This window comes from Scyliorhinus torazame, chromosome 18 (genome assembly GCF_047496885.1).
Source record: "Scyliorhinus torazame isolate Kashiwa2021f chromosome 18, sScyTor2.1, whole genome shotgun sequence".
Lineage (NCBI taxonomy): Eukaryota > Metazoa > Chordata > Chondrichthyes > Carcharhiniformes > Scyliorhinidae > Scyliorhinus > Scyliorhinus torazame.
This window is the reverse complement of record NC_092724.1, coordinates 106,306,367-106,331,613: the sequence shown is the minus strand read 5'-3', so window position 1 is coordinate 106,331,613 and position 25,247 is coordinate 106,306,367. Positions and strand designations below refer to the sequence as shown.

Sequence of the window (25,247 nt, the reverse complement as noted above, 5' to 3'; positions counted from 1 at the left end):
TCTAACCCCATCTCGTGAGATGTCGCGTTGTGATGCCCATTATGGGCGGATCACCTTTTAGCAAATCTGCATATTGCAGCGGGACAGCTAGTCTCACTCTAATATGCATTACCACGATCTAACCAAGGCATTGGGATCTATCACCTTTGCCTTGGAGATATCGGCCAGCGCCGTTCAGTGCTGGTCTCCACAAACGGAGACCAGATGGAATGGTACGCATGGAGGTTTCCCAGGGGATTGGGGGTCCCCAGGTGCTTGCCCTCTGGACAGGGTAGCACCCTGGCACTGCTGGTGCCACCTAGGCACCGTGGCACTGCCAGACTGGCATCTTGACCGTGATACTAGGGTACTAGCCTGGCAATGCCAAGGTACCCAAGTGGCACTGCCAAGGTGCCGGACTGGCAGTGCCAAAGTGCCAAGCTGGCATTTCCCCATGATGGGGATCTGGCCCAGGAATTCCCTGTGCAGGTGGTGACGGGTGAGGGGGGGACTGAAGACTCCTTTATAGGTGAGGTCGGGATGGGTTTGGGGGTCACATTGAACTCCTCAGTGCAGAAAACCAGACTAAGTGGGGCTCGTTGGTGAGTTCCCTACTGCGACCCCGAATGTACCAGTTCGATAGTGTGGGGTTTCTCGGTGCATGTGGGCCCACAATTGTATGCAAACACGCTACAATCATGGTAGATGGCAGGAAACACAGCCTACCACTGCCAGGGTAGCAAGGGGACAATCACGCCCTGCATTTAAGCCACCTGTAAACCCATCTAAGGCCTTCCTGTGATATTCTCCAGTCACACCACCAAATATGTCCTCCATAAATTGGAGATGAAAAACCCGACTGGTGTTGCAGTCCCTCAGCGCTTGCAGGAACCTTTTTAGGAGTGAAAGTGCTGCTAATAGAACTAAGCTTGTCCCTGTGACACCCAGACCAGTTAAACAAACCATTTGCCAAATTGATATCTGATAATCCTTATTAATTTGCAATTAAGGCAAGTTCATGCAACAGTGCGATGTATTTTCTTCCAAATGATTTCTGCCTGCAAGTCATTGTCAGCTCTGTTTGAATGGTTTAGTGCATCCATTACTGTTGTGGAGAAAGAAATTTGAAGTGTTTGCACAATGAGATTACCAACACTAATTTTTAGCCTTTTTTGATCTATGCCACTCACCAGATGAGGGTTGGTGCCATTGGACAGAATATCCAACAAATCAGCAGAGGAAATGAAATAAAACCTGGGGAATGCCAGTCTTTTAGTATCAAGGTATTCGGACAGTGCTTTCTCGCAGAGAGACAGTCTGTGCAGGGAAAGAAAAGGTCAACAGGGCATGAAAAATCTTATCTGCAATTTGACCTATCTACAGTTAATGGGCAGTAACTCTGACCCAGGACTTTATTGCAGGCTTCCCTTGTGCAGTGATTTTGGATTCTGTTCTGGGCCAAGCTGGTTTATTTGAAAGAACCGCATTCTTTGGGAATTTGCAATGGAAACTTAACTCAAAGGTCGGTGGGCCCTGTAGACCGCCACATCATATGGAAAAATCAATTTTACAATACACACTGGCCCTTTGAAAGTCTGCAGCTGCGATAAAATTACCATTTAATCTCTGCTAGGTATTCCTTCAAATTTTCCAGAGACCCAAGTTGGACACCAATGAAACCAGGACACTTAGCCTTTGGCATAGTGAAAGATTATGTCAAGTTGGCTGGACAAAGTTTGTAAATTCCTGCTCTTGCTGCCACATTATTTGTTTAATCCTGTTAAGGGACGTCCTCTGGCCTCTCGAACCTTGGTGAGTACAGTGCCGGAGCTCTTGGTGAGTACAGTGCCGGAGCTCTTGGTGAGTACAGTACCTGAGCTCATGGTGAGTACAGTGCCAGAGCTCTTGGTGAGTACAGTGCCAGAGCTCTTGGTGAGTACAGTGCCGGAGCTCTTGGTGAGTACAGTACCTGAGCTCCTGGTGAGTACAGTGCCAGAGCTCTTGGTGAGTACAGTGCCAGAGCTCTTGGTGAGTACAGTGCCGGAGCTCTTGGTGAGTACAGTACCTGAGCTCATGGTGAGTACAGTGCCGGAGCTCCTGGTGAGTACAGTGCCGGAGCTCTTGGTGAGTACAGTACCTGAGCTCATGGTGAGTACAGTACCTAAGCTCCTGGTGAGTACAGTGCCAGAGCTCTTGGTGAGTACAGTGCCGGAGCTCTTGGTGAGGACAGTGCCTGAGCTCTTGGTGAGTACAGTGCCGGAGCTCCTGGTGAGTACAGTGCCAGAGCTCTTGGTGAGTACAGTGCCGGAGCTCCTGGTGAGTACAGTGCCAGAGCTCTTGGTGAGTACAGTGCCGGAGCTCCTGGTGAGTACAGTGCCAGAGCTCTTGGTGAGTACAGTGCCGGAGCTCTTGGTGAGGACAGTGCCTGAGCTCTTGGTGAGTACAGTGCCAGAGCTCTTGGTGAGGACAGTGCCTGAGCTCTTGGTGAGTACAGTGCCTGAGCTCTTGGTGAGGACAGTGCCTGAGCTCTTGGTGAGTACAGTGCCGGAGCTCCTGGTGAGTACAGTGCCGGAGCTCTTGGTGAGTACAGTACCTGAGCTCATGGTGAGTACAGTACCTAAGCTCCTGGTGAGTACAGTGCCAGAGCTCTTGGTGAGTACAGTGCCGGAGCTCTTGGTGAGGACAGTGCCTGAGCTCTTGGTGAGTACAGTGCCGGAGCTCCTGGTGAGTACAGTGCCAGAGCTCTTGGTGAGTACAGTGCCGGAGCTCTTGGTGAGTACAGTGCCAGAGCTCTTGGTGAGGACAGTGCCTGAGCTCTTGGTGAGTACAGTGCCGGAGCTCCTGGTGAGTACAGTGCCAGAGCTCTTGGTGAGTACAGTGCCGGAGCTCTTGGTGAGGACAGTGCCTGAGCTCTTGGTGAGTACAGTGCCAGAGCTCTTGGTGAGGACAGTGCCTGAGCTCTTGGTGAGTACAGTGCCGGAGCTCCTGGTGAGTACAGTGCCAGAGCTCCTGGTGAGTACAGTGCCGGAGCTCCTGGTGAGTACAGTGCCAGAGCTCTTGGTGAGTACAGTGCCGGAGCTCCTGGTGAGTACAGTGCCAGAGCTCTTGGTGAGTACAGTGCCGGAGCGCTTGGTGAGGACAGTGCCAGTGCTCTTGGTGAGTACAGTGCCGGAGCTCTTGGTGAGTACAGTACCTGAGCTCATGGTGAGTACAGTACCTAAGCTCCTGGTGAGTACAGTGCCAGAGCTCTTGGTGAGGACAGTGCCAGAGCGCTTGGTGAGGACAGTGCCGGAGCGCTTGGTGAGTACAGTGCCGGAGCTCTTAGTGAGTACAGTACCTGAGCTCATGGTGAGTACAGTACCTAAGCTCCTGGTGAGTACAGTGCCAGAGCTCTTGGTGAGTACAGTGCCGGAGCTCTTGGTGAGGACAGTGCCTGAGCTCTTGGTGAGTACAGTGCCGGAGCTCCTGGTGAGTACAGTGCCAGAGCTCTTGGTGAGTACAGTGCCGGAGCTCTTGGTGAGTACAGTGCCAGAGCTCTTGGTGAGGACAGTGCCGGAGCTCTTGGTGAGTACAGTGCCGGAGCTCCTGGTGAGTACAGTGCCAGAGCTCTTGGTGAGTACAGTGCCGGAGCTCTTGGTGAGGACAGTGCCTGAGCTCTTGGTGAGTACAGTGCCAGAGCTCTTGGTGAGGACAGTGCCTGAGCTCTTGGTGAGTACAGTGCCGGAGCTCCTGGTGAGTACAGTGCCAGAGCTCTTGGTGAGTACAGTGCCGGAGCGCTTGGTGAGGACAGTGCCTGAGCTCTTGGTGAGTACAGTGCCAGAGCTCTTGGTGAGGACAGTGCCTGAGCTCTTGGTGAGTACAGTGCCGGAGCTCCTGGTGAGTACAGTGCCAGAGCTCTTGGTGAGGACGGAGCCTGAGCTCTTGGTGAGTACAGTGCCAGAGCTCTTGGTGAGGACGGTGCCGGAGCTCTTGGTGAGTACAGTGCCGGAGCTCTTGGTGAGTACAGTACCTGAGCTCCTGGTGAGTACAGTGCCAGAGCTCTTGGTGAGTACAGTGCCTGAGCTCCTGGTGAGTACAGTACCTGAGCTCATGGTGAGTACAGTGCCGGAGCTCTTGGTGAGTACAGTACCTGAGCTCATGGTGAGTACAGTACCTAAGCTCCTGGTGAGTACAGTGCCAGAGCTCTTGGTGAGCACAGTGCCGGAGCTCTTGGTGAGGACAGTGCCTGAGCTCTTGGTGAGTACAGTGCCGGAGCTCTTGGTGAGGACAGTGCCTGAGCTCTTGGTGAGTACAGTGCCAGAGCTCTTGGTGAGGACAGTGCCTGAGCTCTTGGTGAGTACAGTGCCGGAGCTCCTGGTGAGTACAGTGCCAGAGCTCTTGGTGAGTACAGTGCCGGAGCTCTTGGTGAGGACAGTGCCTGAGCTCTTGGTGAGTACAGTGCCAGAGCTCTTGGTGAGGACAGTGCCTGAGCTCTTGGTGAGTACAGTGCCGGAGCTCCTGGTGAGTACAGTGCCAGAGCTCTTGGGGTGAGTACAGTGCCGGAGCGCTTGGTGAGGACAGTGCCTGAGCTCTTGGTGAGTACAGTGCCGGAGCTCCTGGTGAGTACAGTGCCAGAGCTCTTGGTGAGGACGGAGCCTGAGCTCTTGGTGAGTACAGTGCCAGAGCTCTTGGTGAGGACAGTGCCTGAGCTCTTGGTGAGTACAGTGCCAGAGCTCTTGGTGAGGACAGTGCCTGAGCTCTTGGTGAGTACAGTGCCAGAGCTCCTGGTGAGTACAGTGCCAGAGCTCTTGGTGAGGACAGTGCCTGAGCTCTTGGTGAGTACAGTGCCAGAGCTCCTGGTGAGTACAGTGCCAGAGCTCTTGGTGAGGACAGTGCCTGAGCTCTTGGTGAGTACAGTGCCAGAGCTCTTGGTGAGTACAGTGCCTGAGCTCTTGGTGAGTACAGTGCCAGAGCTCCTGGTGAGTACAGTGCCAGAGCTCTTGGTGAGGACAGTGCCTGAGCTCTTGGTGAGTACAGTGCCAGAGCTCTTGGTGAGGACGGTGCCTGAGCTCTTGGTGAGTACAGTGCCAGAGCTCCTGGTGAGTACAGTGCCAGAGCTCTTGGTGAGTACAGTGCCGGAGCTCCTGGTGAGTACAGTGCCGGAGCTCTCGGTGAGTACAGTGCCGGAGCTCTTGGTGAGTACAGTGCCGGAGCTCCTGGTGAGTACAGTGCCGGAGCTCTCGGTGAGGACAGTGCTGGAGCTCTTGGTGAGTACAGTGCCGGAGCTCCTGTTGAGTACAGTGCCAGAGCTCTTGGTGAGGACAGTGCCTGAGCTCCTGGTGAGTACAGTGCCTGAGCTCTTGTATGGGAACAGTGCCGGAGCTCTTGGTGAGTACAGTGCCGGAGCTCCTGTTGAGTACAGTGCCGGAGCTCTTGGTGAGTACAGTGCCGGAGCTCTTGGTGAGTACAGTGCCAGAGCTCTTGGTGAGTACAGTGCCGGAGCTCCTGTTGAGTACAGTGCCAGAGCTCTTGGTGAGGACAGTGCCTGAGCTCCTGGTGAGTACAGTGCTGGAGCTCTTGGTGAGTACAGTGCCGGAGCTCTTGGTGAGGACAGTGCCTGAGCTCCTGGTGAGTACAGTGCCAGAGCTCTTGGTGAGGACAGTGCCTGAGCTCCTGGTGAGGACAGTGCCTGAGCTCCTGGTGAGTACAGTGCCAGAGCTCTTGGTGAGGACAGTGCCTGAGCTCCTGGTGAGGACAGTGCCTGAGCTCCTGGTGAGTACAGTGCCAGAGCTCTTGGTGAGGACAGTGCCTGATCTCCTGGTGAGTACAGTGCCGGAGCTCTTGTATGGGAACATCTTAGGCCTGAGACTAGAATACAGCCACAAGTGATTTTCAACCACAAGAATTTATAAGGGTCAGCAAAGGCCAGAAGGTCTCTCTAATAGCTCAACCCCACCCGCCCACTTTCTCACTATACCCCTCACTCAATCAAAATATGACCTACCTGACCTGGATGTCTTCAAGCTTTTCACATAATCCTGGCTTGTTAGTGGCTTCCACTACATTTGGAGTTCGTTCAGCATCCCAAGCCAGCTCCTTAAAATCTGCATCAATTCCATCGAAACGCTTAGAATCCTAAATGGCACATGGGACAATAGTAAATTTTCTTATTACTGGGACAGGAAACCGCCACAACAATGCCAGAGGACCATAGGCTGCTCTCCCCTTTAAGAACTGACTGCTGGTGATTTAACCTGAGGGTGACCACACGTCAGATGAGGGGCAAGCTTGAGAAGAACCTCAGCTGATACGGACATTAAACCCACGCTCGTTGGTGTCGCTCCGCATCATGAACCAGCCATCCTACCGACTGAGAATCACAAATTCAAATGCAAAAAATACTTCAAAATCATTTCATTGTGCTTAATAATATCAGTGATATTTTTCATAGAAATTTTTTTATACCTCAGGCAATTGAGATCGAATGTCTTCAGATCCAATGAAGATGCTTTCAAGATGTGACCATGTGCGTTGCACTTCGAACCAAACAGAAATGACAGAGTCAGCTACGGACAGCTTCTTCTGCCAGCTGGATACCTCTTCCAAAAAGAAGGCAATGTACTTGGAAGTCATCAGGTTCTGAAGCTGGACTTGGTTGTCCTCCAGGGTCTCAATGAGCTCCTCATCAGACTTGAGCAATGGAACAGAAGTGCGTGAGTGGCCCTCGTACCGGAACTCCATGCTGCTCCAGGTTGTGTTCAGTTCCTTCAACACTTTCTCCATGCCCATTTCCTTCACCGCTTTATCCACAATTCCACGCACCTCATCTTCAAAGTTGTGCAGGTTTAGTTTCAGAAGGTCGGCAAGGGTTGTGCTATCATCCATAGTAAATGTCACATTTGTAGCCTGCATTAGCTGATACCAATGTCGGTCCCGAATGGCTGGGTTCTGAAGTTCAGCCACAGCCCGTAAGGAGGTCAAAATGTTCTTCACTGTGTTGTCCAACCCAGTAAAAGCATCCCAGGCCCTTACCTCCTTATCCAAGGCACGAATGTCTTTAGCAAACTTCTTACATTCCATATCCATGTTCTCAACATTGATTTCCCTCCACTTAGTCGTCTTCCAGTCATTCATATTTGAATCCACCAGAAAAATCATATCCCACAGTTCTTTCAGATGGCACACTTCTTTTCTGCACTGCTTTAGTTGTTTGTAGTCTGGTACATTAACCTCAAATAAACCTGCAGACTCATTAATGGTACGCATGGTGGCTTCCATTTGGCTGATCTGGCAGTGGACAACATCTAACATCTGGTAAGGTTGTACACTGTTGAACCTGATCAAGGAGAAGAATGAATCATTGTAGTAAGACAACATACAAAATTATTTTAGAAAGCACTGCAGCCTTTGTTCACTTCGATGCATAGTCTACAGTTACACAGTCAAGAACGGGCATAGAGTTAATACAGCATGGATTTCACCAAAAATCAATAAGCAGGAAACTATAGTTATTAAGAAGGGATTTGAGATGCTGGGATTATTTTCACTGGAACTGTGACGGCTCAGAGGATTCACACTGAGTTATGTCAAGTCTACAGCTCAGAAATGGGCCCAGCTGTTTTTTTCCTGCCATTTACACTTGCCTCCCATTCCTGCACATCTAACCCGATGAATCAGGTCTCGGGAGGAAGTGGGTACAAACAGTGCCAAATATCGGTGCCCGGGACAAGCCCGGGGGGTGGGGGACATGGGCTCGGTATTGTAATGCTGTCAAGTGTGAGGAGCCAAACTGCTTTTTTAAAACAGAACATCAGCCTGAGAGTTCCAATTTTTCACAAGCCATTTTTTCCCCAATTTATTTCCAGTGAGCTGCTGCCTCGCCTGACCTTCGGCAGTTTTGTTGTTCTGATTTTGAAAAGCCCACCAAACAAAAAAAACAAAGTGCCCAAGGGCCAGAAACAGCAACTGAAAATGTTTTTGAGCTAATTGGGAGCTGGGGGGGGGCAACCCGCAGATGCGCAGTGTCGACCTTCTCCGCGCCGGCCCCGATGCAACATGGCGCAGGGCTACAGGGGCCGCGCGGAAGAAAGGAGGCCCCCAGCCAGAGAGGTCGGCCCGCCGATCGGTGGCCCCCTCCCCCGGGCCCACCGCAGGCCGCCCCCCCCCCGACCCTTCCACACCGAGTTCCTGCCGGCTGAGAACAGGTGTGAATGGTGCCGGCAGGACTGGGATTTTTTGACACGGCCGTTCAGCCCATTCTGGGCCGAGAATCGCTGCGGGGGGGCCGTAGAGCGGCCCCCGGCTGGCGCGGCATCGACTCTGCGGAGAATCGCGTAATGGCGGCGTGGCACAATTCATGCCGGTGGCGGAGATCCTTCGGCCCGGCCCCGGGCTGAGAGAATCCCGCCCATTGTCTCTGTACAAGTAATGCCATCTTGAATGCCTCGATTGAACGTGCCTCCACCACACTTCCAGACAGTGCATTCCAGACCCCAACCACTCGTTGTGTGAAAGTTTTCTTTCACATCATGTTTGCTGCTTTTGTAAATCACTTTAAATCTGTGCCCTCTCATTCTTTTACGATTGGGAACAATTTCTCCATATCTACTCTGTGTAGCCCCATTTTATTTTGAACGTCTCCATCAAATCTCCGCTGAGACTTCTGCTCTCTAAGGACAAAAGTCCCAACCTATCTGGTCCATTCTCATAACTGAAATTTCTCATCCCTGGAACCATTCTTGTAAACCTTGTCTGCACACTCTCCAATGGGTTCACATCCTTCCTCTAGTGTGGCGCCTAGTAATAGATTAGTATATTTCAGTATATTTTGGATGAAGAGCCTCTCCGGATTCCTTCTTGAGATTTCTTGCTGGCTGTCTTATATTTTGGCCTCTGGTTCTGGTCTCCCCCACAAGTAGAAGTATTTTGTTTCAATACTTGCCCTCTCACACCCCTTTATTATCTTCAAAATCTCTCTCTGGCCACTTATCAACCTTTTCTCTTCCAGAGAAAAGAGCTCCAGGCTTTTCAAACTTTGCTGATACTCTCAGTTCTGATATCAGCCTTGTGAACATTATGCACACTTTTTCCAATGCCTTTGCATCCTTTCTATATTATGGAGGCCAGAGCTGGGCACAATATTCCTAATGGAGTCTAATTCAAATGTTCTTTACAGCTTTTCAGTATCCCTCTACAAAACAACCTCAGAACCTGGTTTGTTTCTCGTATGCCCTTATTAACCTGCATTGCTATTGTTATGGGCCAGGGTTTAGAGAATCCCAAAGTGTATCATGGAATTGACCTGACCCACAACTTTTAATAGATTAAGGTATGGGGAGCACACGGTCCACTCTACAGGTGTGGTACAGCAGATATGGAAAATAATTTTTTAAAGCAAAACAATGTTTATTCTATGAACTCAAGTTAACCTTTTTAAAACATACAGTGAACTTCTTAGCAACCATTAATTCAAATACAACCCCCAAAGACTACAACACTAAGTAATCCTTTAAGCTTTCCTTTTAACATCCATAAGACTTAAAAGCACCTTTTTACAGAAAGACATCAGGCTTAACTTCACTACTGAGAACAGTTACCACATTGAAATCAGCAAATGGACATTCATAAGCTTGCAGAGATTCACACACATCCTGCTGTGATTGCAGCTTCTCCAAAACTAAAATGAAACCAAACCCACCCTGCAGCAAAAAGCCTAAAGCAAAAGTAACCCTAACCCTAACCCTAACAGACAGCCCAGCTCCACGCACTCTCTGACATCACTGCAGTAATAAAATCCCATTTCTTAAAGGTACTCTCACTGCAGATATTTATATACACACTCATTTATAAACATCCATTTCTTAAAGGTACTCTCACATGACACTATCAATAGTAATTTGTGTATCTGCAGCTCTTAATTCCTTTCATCCTTCATCGCATTTAGATTCTTATTATGCAAACAGGGACGTACCTCCTTATTCTTCCTGCCGAAATGCATCGCCTCACACTTAACCGAGATTGAAATTTGTTTACCAAGGTGCAAAACTGAGGCACTGTAGTTCTATCACTAACAGAACATAGGAACATCTGAATTGGGAGCAAGAGGAGGCCACTTGGCCACTCCAGCCGGCTCCTCAATTCAATTAGATCATGAAATTAAAACCGCTTATTGTCACAAGTAGGCTTCAAATGAAGTGACTGTGAAAAGACCCCAGTCGCCACATTCCGGCGCCTGTTCGGGGAGGCTGGTACGGGAATTGAACCGTGCTGCTGGCCTGCCTTGGTCTGCTTTAAAAGCCAGCTCTTTAGCCTCGTGCTAAACCAGCCCCAGTATGGCCAATCTGATTGGAACCTCAATCCCACATTCCTGCCCACCCCCTTATATAACCTTTCATTCCCTTATTAAGTATGAATGTATTTAGCTTAGCCTTAAAAATATTCAGGCTCTGATTCCACCGCCTTTTGAGGAAGAGAGTTTTGAAGGCTCACGACCCGCTGAGAGAAAATAATCCTCCTCATCTCTGTCTTAAATGAGCAACCCCTTATTTTAAAGCAGTGGCCCCTCATTTGAGATTCTAGAAGGATGTAATTACAATTTTACAAGTTTGAACATTAAACACCCCATTCTGCAAGTTTATTGTGCCTTTCAATATTTAAGTTGCTTTCTTCCTTTACTTCAGCTACACATCAATGAAACTACATTTCCCAGTTTGGTATCCATTAGAAATTGTACTTCTGATTCCGAGTCCAAATCATAAGTAAATATTGTTTATAAATCAGGAAGCGTTTTCACAGAACAAATCTTTCCTTTAATTGGACATTCTACGAGGGGAGATCAATAGTTTAGAAATGGCATGAACAGTAGAACCATAGAATTCCTATAGTGCAGAAGGAGACCATTCGGACCATCAAGTCTGCGCCAACCCTCTGAAAGAGCATCCTACACAGGCCCACTCCCCCCCCATGACCCCACCTAACCTGCTCATCTTTTGGCCCTAAGGGGAAAATCTAGCATGGCCAGTCCACCAAACCTGCACAGCTTTGGGCTGTGTGAGGAAACTCAGACAAACACGGGGAGAATGTGCAAACTGGAATTCAACCCGCAATACTGGAGTTATGAGGCAGCAGTGCTAAACACTGTGCCACCGTGCTGCCCTATTGCAAAGGTCCACTCTAGTGTGGGGAGCGAGCTTACGGAATATGCCCTGAAGCAGGAAACCACTGAGCTGATACAGCTGAAGGTGGTATACAGAGCACACCTCACGAGGGCGAGGATGAGTCCATTCTTTGAAGGAGTAGAAGATGTGTGTGAACGGTTGCTGGGGGGGGGGCCCCGCTAATCATGTTCATATGTTTTGGTCCTGTCCAAAGCTAGACGATTACTGGAAGGAGGATTTTAGGGTAATTTCTAAAGTGGTGCACGTGAAACTGGACCCGGGCCCCGGGAGGCCATATTCGGGGTGTCGGACCAGCCAGAGTTGGAAACAGGTGCTGAGGCAGATGTTGTAGCCTTCACCTCGTTGATTGCCCAAAGGCAGATCCTGATAGGTTGGAGAGCAACCTCTCCACCCTGTGCCCTGGCGTGGCGGGGGGGACCTGTTGGAATTCTTGACTCTTGAGAAGGTTAAGTTTGAACTGAGGAGAAGGATGGAGGGGTTTGATAATTCATGGGCATTATTCATTATGCACTTTCAAGAACTGGATAACATCGAACATTAGTTTGGGTGGGTGGATGGGAGGGTTGGGGAGAGGGGGGCTGTGTATGTTAATGGCGACTATGGGTGATCCCTAATTCCTTTTTGTCATTTGTTTGTGTGAACATGCGGGCTAATGTTTGGAGTTTGGTGGAAGGATGGGATCGTTGTTATTGATATGGGGATTGACATATTTGTTACTGATTATTGTTTATTGTTGGTGAGTGTAAATTTGGGAGAAAATGTGAAAAAGGAGAAAAAAATTTTTTTTTTTTTAAAAAGCAGGAAACCACTGAAACACAGACTACCTAACCACAGGGAATAGCTGAACAGGAGGCAATTGCAATCTTCAAGGGGAAAATGGCTCACGCAGTTAAGTTTGATTTCCCCAGTAACGTTCAGCAGACTCCAGTGGACTGTACAGCTTTTTCTGTACTTTGATTTTTTTATGCTTTTGCAGCCTTGGCTCAGTTTTATCAAATTAAAGTTGATCTGGGATTTGTGTCTCATTTAGTTTGATAAACTGTGCTGAAAAGGCAGCCATAACGACACAGAGAGAAAATAATCTACTCAGTCTGCTTCAGCACAGTATTTTGTTAAGTGCAATTCATCAGCCAAAATTGAAACTTGCGACACCACCTATACATTAGAAATCGTCGAGGTCTGCATGCAACGCGGATCAATTTCTCATCATGAATTCCTAAGTCAACACTTAGTATGGAGACCGCAAACATAAACTTGTTACGCGTTAATATACCCGTCCCCAAGGGATAATATAATGGTCTTTCCGTTTTGCGTCTCCTAGCCATTCAGGTTTTACTTCAGCCCGAACCCTTACACTCCGACTATAATTGCCGCCCTCCCAAGTGAAGTAAGTTTTGCATGCTAAGTGAATGTAAAATCAAAGCATTGTGTAAAAATAAGAAGGAACAAAGTGCCTTTTAAATGAAGACCATGTTATTTCCGAACAAACTATTCCAATTATATCCTGCGGTCTAATTTTGCTTCACCTGAAGACTACACCACAGGACATTGAGGCCTATTAAAAATATCAACCTGTTCAGAAACAAAGGCAAAATAATAAGGACTGCGGAAACCTTCCCAGTCACAGTGGGAAATGCCAGTGTTGCCAGAATCCTGGGAAATTCTTCTCATTGGTACTTTTATTATCTAATGCTACCAGCAAGTATGTACAACAAAGATACAGAAAGTAAAAGGGAGGTCAAGTGGAACTGTGCACATCGACCTTGCAATTATTCGGCGTGATCAAAATACAACTGCTTAACAAAAGCAAAATATTGTAGGTGCTGGAAATTGGAAATAAAAACTGAAAATGCTCCGCAGGTCTGGCATATTTGAAGAGCACGCAGACAGCCTGCGCTATCTCTTCCACCTCTGCCCAACCACCACTCTATCCTTCCCCACTAACCCTTCCTTGGTCATCATCCACACAATTTGGACTGCTGCTACTCGGTCTCGAGCTTAGGCTGGCATTCACACCAGCTGCCCAAAGAGGGCAGTGCAGCGGCAGCTGACCGTTAATCAAGGAAGAAGTCTATCGCACGAGATGCATGCCATTTGGGGGCAGTCAGAAAAACAAATGTTCAAATTTTGAGCTGGCAGGGAACATAATTTGGAATATGAACTTAATTCCAGCCAGCTAACATTTTAATGAGCATGCATGAGCACCTTGACTAACCCCCTGACATCCGAATACCCTTCCAACCCTCAATCACCCCGCAACTCATCGAGTAAGCCTGCAACTCCCAACTAAGCCCCTACCCGTCCGACTACCTTCCTAGCCCCCAACTGCCCTCCTACCTCCAAGTACCATCCCCATTTCCCCACCCTCACTACCATTCCGATGCCCCCACCCCCAAAACTGTTTTTCTTTAACTACACCCCACCAACCCCCCCACCCACAACCACCCCCACCCCCCAACTACCCTTCCTGGCACCCCCGACTCTCGAATATGGCTCCCAACCCCCAATCACCCCCCCAACTTGTCAACTGAGCCCGTAACGCTCTCAACTAAGCCCCCCTGACCAACTTCCCAACCTCCTTACTATCCTCCCACCCTCCAACTATCACCCCCATTTCCTCACACTCTCCATCATTCTGACTACTTTCCAATGCCGCCACCCCCATCCCATCCACTGACCACCTTAACCCGTCAACCACTTACCTTACGTTCTCCCTGGCTTCTCAATGCTACTGGGCCTTTAAACTTTATGGCAGCTAGTGCTTTAAAAAGGGAGTATGTCTTCACTTCCCCCATGTCGCCACCCTGCACTGGGAGAATCCGAAGCTGCTCTGTTCCGCATTTGCCACCAAGCCGGGGACAGGAGAGCAAGCGGGAAATGTGCAGCTCCAGACCTGGGAAAGTGAAAAGGAGCAGAGTGGTAATCCAATGGTGATTACTATTCCTCAGAAATCCTGGCCCTTTTTGTTCTCTTGACAACGTACTTTCCTTCTTACCTTTGTGTCATCAGAAAACTTAGCTACCACACTTTCTACCCCTTCATCCAAGTCATTGATGTAGATTGTTTTTAAAGGTATAAAAGGCCATGACAGGTGGGTGGAGGGGCATAGGTTGGCATGGAGGGCATGAGAATTGCTGAAGGGCCATTGGGGGTTGGTGAAGGGTCATGAGGTGGCTTGGAAAGAGCACGTGTGTGTGTGTGTGTGTGTGTGTGTCTGTGCGCGTGCGTGTGTGTGGGGAGACGCAATGGTGTGAGGGATGAGAGATGAGAGGAGAGTTTTCTATTTCATTGTTAGCAGTATAACCAGGATGAAGTCCCAGAACTCTGAGGCGGACATTTTATACAGCCTGCCTGGGCACCCAGCAACCCACTGTTGCTGGGAGCAGCGGTCCGATTCCAGTAATCGTCCATCCACCCACCCAGACTGAAAATTCCATCTTTGCTGGCACTTTCTCCAAAGGTGAGCGTGCTAATCTGGGAAATTTGCCGGCTCCCAATCGCCACCTCTATGAGTCAGCCAATCTGGGTTTGTTTGCTCCCATTCTGTTCAATTGTTCTGTGTTTGTTTACATGAGTCTGTTTGCTATTGATGCTCACTGTGCTTTATTAGTTAAGTCAGGCTATGGATTTGACGATAAGTGGATAAGCTGTGCATGTTCCTGGATGCAAAAAGATGTAAGTATGCTGCAGAGATTTTTTTTTTAAACCCTGTAAATTAATTCATGTCCATGTGCATCATCATCACTGCATAGCTCCGACACTTAAAATACGTAACATCACCAAGGTTTTCAAAAATTCATTTACAGGATGTGAGCGTCGCTGGTTAGGCCAGCATTTACTGCCCATCCTTAGTTGCCCTTCAGAAGGTGGTGGTTAGTTGCCTTCTTGAGCCACTGCTGTCCCTGAGGTGTAGGTACACACAGTACTATTAGGGAGGGAGGTCCGGGAGTTTGACCCAGCAACAATGAAGGAACAGCAATATGCGCAATTTCATCATAAGTCGTTGTCAGGGCGATGAGTGACTTGGAGAGGAACCTCCGGGTGGTGGAGTTCCTTTCTCAACCTTCCCAGTAGACTGCGGGAAATGAGGACTTAAGGTGATGTGTTCAAAATTGTAAATTGTTGAAAATTCTTTCCACTAATAACTTGAAAAACATGGGCCATTGTCAGACATGACGGTATGAGCAATACCATGCCTGGCAAATATTTCTCTGCATGCTTTGATTATAGTATTGGATGTAAGATCATTCAACTTCATGACTTCTGGAAAATTTGAATAATAGTCAATGACTAAAATATAATCCTTGTCCAATAAACCAGGGGCTGGTTTAGCACAGTGGGCTAAATAGCTGGCTTGTAAAGCAGACCAAGGCCAGCAGCGCGGGTTCAATTCCCGTACCAGCCTCCCCGAACAGGCGCTGGAATGTGGCGACTAGGGGCTTTTCACAGTAATTTCATTTGAAGCCTACTTGTGACAATAAGCGATTTTCATTTCATTTTTTCATTTCATTTCATGAATGAAAGAGATCGATACCGACTTTCACCCATGGTGACATAGCGATGTCATGCTGTTGCAATGGTTCCTTGCATTGTTGCCTCTAATGTGTTTGACACGTTAAACATGATGATATCATGCCTGAGATATCTTTGTTTATACTTGGCCAATATATTGATTGTCTGGCTTGGCGTTTACATTTCTCTATGCCTAGATGACCTTCATGAAGTCTAGTAAGCATTTCTGACTTCATGCTGTCTGGAATGATGATTCAATCCTGTCTCAGCAAAATCCCATCCAAGATAGTCAGTCAGTTCAGACTGTATGCTCTCGTATTGTGGACAATGACCTTTTGGCCATCCATTTTGTAAATGATGTATAACTTTGGTCAAAGCGGCTTTTTCTGTGTTTCTGAACAAATTTGTTGAAGCTTTGAATCAGAGGCTGGAAGTAACTTTCTTAAAGGTTGCAGGTGAGAATCAATGTTTGATTGATTCCTCTTGAAGAATATCAGTGTTGATGGATCGGGACAGAGTGTCAGCTATGACTAAATCTTTACCTGGAGTATATATATGATTAAAATCATATCCGTGCAAGTTCATCATAAGTCGTTGTAGTCTTGGTGTCATCTCATTTAAACTCTTTTCAATGATGTGCACAAGTGGACGATGGTCTATCTCTACAGTAAACCTGGGTAAGCCATAAACATACTCGTGAAACTTGGAAGTTCCAGTCACAAGTCCAAGACACTCCTTTTCAATCTGGGCGTACCTACACTCAGTCGCAGTCAAGGATCTGTATGCGTAGGCGATGGGAACCCAATTAATGAAATGGTCTTGTTGAAGTAGAACTGCACCTATGCCATTCTAACTAGCATCAGTTGAAATTTTGGTGGGCCTGGTCGGGTCAAAGAAGGACAAGCTGGGAGCTTGGATCAACTGTTGTTTCAGATCTATCCATTCTTTAGTATGACTCTGAGTCTAGTTGAAATCAGTATTCTTTCTGATCAACTGACGTAATGCAGTAGTTCTACTGGAAAGTGATGACCTTCCCTAGAAATCCTAGAAATCGTAAGATTGCTTTCTTGTCTTGCGGTATTTGACTTGATGGCTTGTACTTTGTCTTCGTCCGGATTGATATCATTGGCTGTAATGTTGTCACCTAAGAATTTCAAAGAAGAGGTGGCAAACATACATTCAGCTTTGAACCGTGGTTGTGTATTCTCTTGAACACTTCTCAGAGATGACTCATGTGTTCTTCTGGTGTTGTAGACCAGATGACTATGTCTTCTACATAAACACAAACACCTTCAATGCTCTCTGTCATTTGTTCAATTGTACGATGAAATATTTCTGATGCAGAAATAATTCCGAAGGGCATTCTGTTGAAACAATACCTCCCGAAATGTGTGTTGAAGGTACAGAGGAGCTTGCTGGAGTCATCAAGATGCATCTGCCAGAAACCTTGTGAGGCATCGAGTTTGGTAAAAATTCTGGCATTGGCCATTTCTGATGTGATTTCTTCTCTCTTTGGTATCGGATAGTGCTCTCTTCTAATATTACGATTAAGATGTTTAGGATCCATACAGATTCTAATGTCACCCGTTGGTTTTTTTACACAGGCTAGGGAGCTAACCCAGTCAGTCAGTCGGTTGTGTTACCTTTGATATGATTCCTTGCGATTGCAATTTTGTTAGTTCAGCCTTCAATCTTTCTCTGAGAGGAGCTGATACACATCTTGGTGGATGTATCACAGGCTTGGCATCTTTTATCAAAAGTATCTTGTACTGATATGGCAGTGTTCCCATGCCATGAAATACATCAGGGTATTCATGTAAACATTGCTGGATGTCTTCTTTATTGTTGCTGATTCACAAGTATTGAGGAAAATTCCTGGAATGAGCTGCAAATCTTTGCAAGCTTGAGCACCCAACAGTGAAGAACGATTGTCATCCACTATCTCGAATCTGATTTGTTTGTGAATGTCTCTATTGGTGGCACTCAAATAACACGAGCCATGTGAGAAAATTGTATTGCTATTATAATCTTTTAAAGAACACGCTGGAGGAATTATGTCATGGTGACTTTTAATCTTTGACAAATCTTTGGAATTGAGAAGATTCGCTGAAGCGACTGTGTCTAATTTGCATGAGATTGGGACATTATTAATACGGACAGTAGTCATCCATTCGTTGCTGACTTGTTGATCTTTTGTTGCTTGAAGATCCTTTTTATTTTCGTGAAGAGCTTTTTTTGTTGCTTGAAGATCATTTTTGCTTGCTTGCAGACTAGTCTTTGTGGATGCATCAACCACACCAACAAAGAAAGTATTTTCTAACGAGAAACTGTCATCATCTTGTGTGAAATCTTGTTGAGTGTTTAATTGTTCATCTTTGTCAGCAGCTCTCACATTGTAGTTCTTTTTATGTGCAGGAGGAGGATAATTTGCAGATGATTGACACTGAAAAGCACAATGATTCATTTTGGAACATCTCAGACAGCGTTTTCCAAAAGCAGGGTAGTTTCCCTTTAAGTGGGCGTTGCCACACCTATGACACGTCATCATGTTGTCGCTGTGACGTATTTGTGACAATCGCGCATGCGCAGATCTCTTTTGTGGAGTCTCGCAATTCTGTGCGAAGTGCGCATGTCCCGAGCTGGAAAATGCGTGCGCTGGGTAGCTGCTGTTCCGAACAGTCTTCTGTGCTGCCTGCGACACCATTTTTATTTTTTTTGCCTCATGGAATACTTTTGCACCTTTTTCCTTGGGATAAAATTCTAAATACTGACTTTTGGTCAGTTTACTGGAGATGCATTTCTCTATCGCGATTTTCAACGTTAAATCATTTTGCCAAATTAAAGCTTCTCATACAGTATCATCAGTTATTCCATGAACAATTTGATCTCTTACAAAAGAATCATGAAGATCCACATAGTTTGAGCTAAGAGTTTGAGATCTGTAATGAAGTTATTCACCAGTTCACCAACATTTTGGACTCGCTTATGAAACCTGAATCTTTCTAAAATTTAGCACAGGGCTAAAGAGCTGGCTTTTAAAGCAGACCAAGGCAGACCAGCAGCACGGTTCAATTCCCGTACCAGCCTCCCAAACAGGCGCCGGAATGTGGAGACTAGGGGCTTTTCACAGTAACTCCATTTGAAGCCTACTTGTGACAATAAGCGATTTTCATTTCATTTCATTTCATTTTGAAATGGTCATCGGATTTCACGATAACGTATTCAAACTTCGACTTATCTTCACCAGCAGCAAAATTAAACGAATTATAGATTTCAATTGCTTGCTGTCCTGCTCAGGACAGAATCAAAGTGATTCGTCTTGCATCAGATGCAGCGTTTAAATCGCGAGCTTCCAGATAGAGCTGGAATTGTTGTTTAAACAACTTCCAATTTAAATTAAGATTACCAGTGTTCTTTAGATGTCTGAGAGCTTGCACTTGGTCCATCGATACTCTGTTTTTGTTGAGGATTCCGAAGTTGCGATGACTTCACCAGTCGAATAGTTGATCCCGATGTTTCTTCTTTTTTGTTCAAATTTTCTTTAGTTGTCTTTCTTAAAAGCTTAATTTATCCTGGTACCATGTTATATTACTTTGTGTAATATATATTTTACTCTTTTGAACCAGCCCAGTTGTTGAAATGAGCAGCAGTCTTCTTATAAAGACAAACTAATTTATTGAGTAATATAAATAAATATTCTGAGTTCTTTTTACTTAATGCTCAACTAGTAAAACAAAGAAACCATTGTAGAGATAACTAATTAAATTATACGATACAATGCTTTAACAACTAATAACTTCTCTCTCTAGCTTTCCTATGTCTGTTCTCTATGCACTCCTGATACACACTCCTTCAGAAAGAGTGGGAAAGCTATTGATATAGGTCCTAATAGTGAGACATCTAGTGTTCAATTGCCTGTACTAGGATTACATATATTGATCATGTCATTGATATACAGAGATCACTACACCAGGTATCTGTCCTTCTAGATGGTAGTGGTCGTGGGTTTGGAATGTGCAGTCTCAGGACGTGAGTTACTGCAGTGTATCTTATAGATGGTACACATGGCTGCGACTGTTCATCGGTGGTGGAGGGATTGAATGTTTGTGGAAGGGGGAGCAATCAAGTGGGCTGCTATGTCCTGGATGGTGTCGAGCTCCTTGAGTGTTGTTGGAAGTGCACTCATCGAGGCAAGTGGAGGATATTCCATTACACTCCTGACTTGTGCCTTATGCATGCTGGACAGGCTTTGCGGGGAATCATGAGGTGAGTTACTCGCTGTAGGATTCCTAGAGAATGACCTGCTTTTGTAGCCATAGTATTAATATGGCTAGTCCAGTTCATTTTCTGATCAATGGTAACCCCCAGGATGTTCATTATGGGGGATTCAGCGATGGTAATGCCATTGAATGTCAAGGTTTGATGGTTTGATCCTCTCTTGTAGGAGATGGTCATTGCCTGGCACTTGTGAGGCGCAAATGTAACTTGCCACTTGTCAGCCCAAGCCTGAATATTGTCCAAGTTTTGCTGCATTTGGACATGAACTGCTTCATTATCTGAGGATTCGCAAATGGTGCTGAACATTGTGCAGTCATCTGAAAACATCCCCACTTCTGACGTTTTGATGGAAGGGAGGTCATTGATGAAGCAGCTGAAGATGATTAGGCCTAGGTCACTACCCTGAGTACCTCCTACAGTGATGTTCTGGAGCTGAGATGATTGATCTCCAACCACCACCACCACCTTCCTTTGTGTCGGGTATGGCCCCAACCAGCAGAGAGATTTCTCCCCGATTCCCATTGACTCTAGTTTTGTTAGGGTTCCTTAGTGCCATACTCGGGCAGTCACTCTCACCTCACTTCCGGCATTCAGCTATTTTGTCCATGTTGAACCAAGGCTGCAATGAGGTCAGGAGCAGAGTGACGCGAGCAGAACCCAAACTGAGTGTTCGTGAGCAGGTTATTGCTGAGTAAGTGCCACTTGATAGCACTGTTGATGAATCCTTCCATCACTTTGCGGATGATGGAGAGTAGACAGATAGGGTTGTAATTGGCTGGGTTGGATTTGTCCTGTTTCTTGTGTACAGGATACACCTGGGCAATTTTCCACATTGCCGGGTAGATTCCATTGTTGTAGCTGTACTGGAACAGCTTGGATAGGTGTGGTGGTAAGTTATGGAGCTCAGGTCCTCAGTAATGTTGCCGAAATATTATCAGGTCCCACAGCCTTCGCAATATTCAGTGCCTTCAGGTAGAGGAGACCACATCATGGGCAGTGAATACATTATTCAAAATTGAAGGATGTTCTGTTAAATCTGTTCACTTGTAAGTGTGTATGAGGCCCTAGACATTGGGAATAAAGGAAGTACAAAGGCAAGTGGTGCTTTTCCTGCACTTACTAGAAGGTGTTGTAGGAAGGTAAGTGCAGGGATGGCATAGTGCAGGTCATGGAGGAGTGGAAAAGGTAGATACAGAAGGAATTTTCTCATGAATTGAAGTTTTTCAAATTCTGATGAAAGGTTATTGAGCTGAAGCATTAATTTTCTTTTTTTTTTCTCCGTCCACAAATGGTGCCAGATCGGTTGAGTTTTTCTAAGATTTTCTACTTTTAATACAAATTATTAATAAGTCCTTGCGCAAATTCTTTTTTTCAGCAGAGACATGAGCTAAGTATTAAAGCCTCTGTTAAAAAAATAGACCAGTAAACGGTAAATGCACTTGTAGAATAGGGGCAAATCTTGACATATAACTTCAGGACTACAGAAAGCATTTTGAAAGGAGGAAGGAAAAAGAAAGCTAAAACTCCAGTTTTAACATTGAATGCCAGTAGGCAGACATGCATCACCAACCTAACATTTTGACACCCTCACTCTATAATTTGTAAGAATGGATGACAGGCTTGAATCAGAATCAAAAAGAAATGTAAACACTGAATAAGCAGAACTACAAGTCATAACTATCAGCCTCACTTTGCACTTTTCACAAAACAAGCATTGTCTTAAACCGTTGAAGTTTAAACTGGTGTAATACTTTGGATTGGAAAAATAATAATGCCCTCTGAAATGGCAAGCCACTGGGCAATTAGGGATGGGAAACAAACGTTGCCCTTGCCAGCGATGCCCACATCCAATGAAAGAATAAAGAAAAAAAAAGCCTTGAGGACAGTGGGCTGATCTGACTTCCATTTACTTCTGCAAATTCAATTCACTTTCCATTTCGGTATCTCAGCCAACTCTCCCACTCAGTCAGTTTCTCAGAGATTTGCTTCATATTTTACTCAAAAAAGATCTATAAAATTCTTGGAGGAAAGTAAAGAACCTTGAAAGGATGTTGATTGATCCAAATTGTAACTGTCACTCGAACATAGAGCATTCGACCACTGGTGAAATCTGCAGCAAATATTTATAAAGCACCAACTCTCAAAGGGATAATGGGGGTAATTTTGGTTTTGAGCGATAGTGTAAACCTGACAATATCAGATCAGACACCTGTTACAAAGCTCAATACGATTGAATTTGATAGAAAAGGTAATCATGACAGATATATAACAGATGGCTGATCTGATATTGTCAAAGTTACTATTACTCCCAGTATATCCATAAGCTTAGCAATATGAAATCCATTCATATAAATCTTCTGCATAAAAAGCACAGAGAGACACTGGTGCAGAAATGTTGTTACTTCTATGAATTATCAGTGCTTTTTCCAGGCATGAAATTAAGGCTAGTTTCCTCTTCATGAGGCCGTAATAGACATCATGTTCCACATACTGATCTAATTGATCCATTAAGGGAAACAAGCATCACTGAATTAATTTGTATGGAATGCACGGTTGGGATTTTCTAGACGGCATTCGAATTTACAGATGTTCAAGTGAACCATGGCGATTCTGATCAAACACTTTCTGTCTTTCCTTAAAACCAGCTACTTATAAGGTGAATTAGGTTAGCTTGGGATGCATTAGTGCTGCCGGATCAGCATCAGTGTGAAGCGATTTCAGTTTAACATTGATGATGTGTTGGCACTGTACATTCGGACTGTCTAATCTGTCTACTTAGTGAAATGGAGCAAAAGTCTCTTGGAGGAGCATTCTTGCACTTTCTCGAGTTTGTGGTAATTGTAATGTGGAGTCAAATCTGTTTATTTTTGGGTGCTCTGGGCATTTTGCAAATCCAACATCACTTAACTGTAATTTCCAGAGTGGCGCAAGCTTCCTTAAATTTCTAATAATATGGCTCTATGCACGCATTAACCAGGCTCACACAGAGTTCTCCTGTTAAAAACAGGGTGATGAACGTTCCAGTCAAGCAGGAGCTGAGCAATGAGAACAGAGTTCTACCTGGCTGGAAGCTGGTTTCAGCTCAGCACCTCCTGACTCATTATCAGTGGTGGCCCCTTTACCTGAATGGTCCTTCTTTGCGAAACTGCTCTCGGAATTTGTGTTGCTCCACATCAAAACTTGCACATTTCTTGCGTAGGATTGCCACTTCGTTGGCCTGTAGGGGAGCCACATGCTGCTTTGTCGTTATGGCGAGTTTCTTAATGTTATTCCACTTCTCTGGCAGTTCCTGCACACACACGCAGCAGAATGTATAAGTTAAAGCAGAGAGCACTGAGCAATCTAGCAGCTGCAACACTTTCCACCCCTAGCTCCAGAACCAAAACTAGATGCATTTGGTGCCAAATCCTCCTCTCCAACATGCACACGAAAGAGTTGAACACATTGGCCTGGAATAACAACGAAGCTGCCAACATCTTCCCTCTTCTGCAATGGACAGCAGATCTAGCAGCCCACACACTTCACTTAAATGCAGGAATGAAAAAGTTGCTGTCAGTGATTCTATACTTTTCCATGGGCAATGCTCTTAAAGTCTCCCCAAACTAAACAGATGATTTGGCCATTATCACATTACTGTTTGTGGGAGCTTGCTGTGCGCGAATTGATTATCATGTCTCCTACATTATAACACTATCATTATTCTTTCATCGGATGAGGACATCACCGGCAAGGGCAGCATTTGATGCCCGTCCTTAGTTACCTTTATATCGGACCTTTTATGACCACTTTGCGTCTGAAAGTGCTTTACAGCCGATGACCTGGGAGATGGTTAGTAGTGGTAATATCACTGGGCTAGTAATCCAGAGACCTAGGATAATGCCATGCTCGGCGGGGACATGCGTTCAAAACCCACCACAGAAGCTGCTGTCCATCCATAACTGCCTTTCAATGTAGTGGCGTGTTGGACCATTTCAGAGGGCAGCTGTGAGTCTGGAGACACATAGAGGCCAGACCAAGTACTAATGGTGCATTTCCTACCCAAAAGGGTATTAGTGAACCAGTTGCATATTTACAACAAAATTTTATATTCCAGATTATTAATTATTCAATCTTAAATTCCACCAGCTGCCGTGGTGGGATTTGAACCGCTGCCTCCAGAGCATTATCTTTGGCCTCGGGATGACTCGTCTCGTGATTTTGTCACTGTACCACTTAATTGGCTGTAAAGCACTTTGAGATGCCCCCCTGGCCATGAAAGGCACAATACAAATGCAAGTCTTTCTTTCAAACCACAATCATGTAGAAATAACTAAATTGATGAAAATGTTCCCTTTTATAAAAAACATTGGACAAAAAAGGTACAGTTGTTAAATGAGGTGTAACTGGATTTGTAAACAACAACTGACTGTTTAAACAGTAATTAAAAACCCTGATTACTGTTGAACAGTCTGACTGTCCCTGACAAACAAGTTTAAACTATTTAAGCCTTATTCATAATTCTATTTGTTACATTTCTATCCCAATGAGTATTAGGGATTCTGAATGATAATTACATGATACAGGTTTCATTTGTACTATTTTGCCATCCAGAACTGGTGGCGTAACTGTCTAAGTGCACAGCTACATATGCACGCCGGTTTCTACCTTTGGGCGATGGGTTTGGTTCTAATAAAAGCTTTTACTTCATCTGATTTTGTGGTCAGTGTGATATACATCACAAGCCCACCAAGTTGGCCTGGACTTGTTCCAGGCTGACGATCCACCTTGTCAACTGAAAAACTCAGTTGGCACGGGAACAGGCCTTAGTAGGCCCTGTAAATTACACGAATTGGCCTCAATTGACTGCCTGCCAATCTGAGGTTGAGCCACCCTCATTGAAAATGACTCAGGGCTGGGATTGTGGCAGCAAACAACATGGAGGCCGGCACCGCCAGATTGCAAAACCGCTACCTCTGCACTCATTTTAAAATCCTGGTCGCTGTCTTTTCTATGAGCCATTAAACCAAGATCCTGACTGCTCTGCCAGGTTAGTGTATAAGTTTCCATGGTGCTATTTAAAGACCAGCTGTGAGTCCTCACCAACCTGACTAATCATAAATTCCAACACTGAATATAGTTCAAGAACGTAATTGGCTGCAAAATGGCATGGTGGCACGATGGTTAGAACTGCTGCCTCACATGGCCAGGGACCCATGTTCAATTCCAGCCTTGGGTGACTGTGTGGAGTTTGATCTTTCTCCCCGTGTTTGCTTAGGTTTCCTCCGGGTGCTCCGGTTTCCTCCCACAGTCTAAAGATGTGCAGGTTAAGTGGATTGGCCAAGC

The 25,247-nt window shown here is 45.9% G+C and overlaps 1 protein-coding gene across 1 annotated transcript in view; it reads right to left on the bottom strand.

The window, feature by feature from the left end:
* dnah9 (dynein, axonemal, heavy chain 9) overlaps nucleotides 1-25,247 on the bottom strand; it is a 779,494-nt gene that overhangs the window by 591,119 nt on the left and 163,128 nt on the right. Inside the window, exons 19-22 of the mRNA XM_072483125.1 lie at nucleotides 23,048-23,214; nucleotides 6,424-7,294; nucleotides 5,963-6,093; nucleotides 1,170-1,296 (exon numbers count right to left, since the gene is read on the bottom strand). Coding sequence (XP_072339226.1) covers nucleotides 1,170-1,296; nucleotides 5,963-6,093; nucleotides 6,424-7,294; nucleotides 23,048-23,214 — 1,296 coding nt within the window. The remainder of the gene's footprint in view (nucleotides 1-1,169; nucleotides 1,297-5,962; nucleotides 6,094-6,423; nucleotides 7,295-23,047; nucleotides 23,215-25,247) is intronic.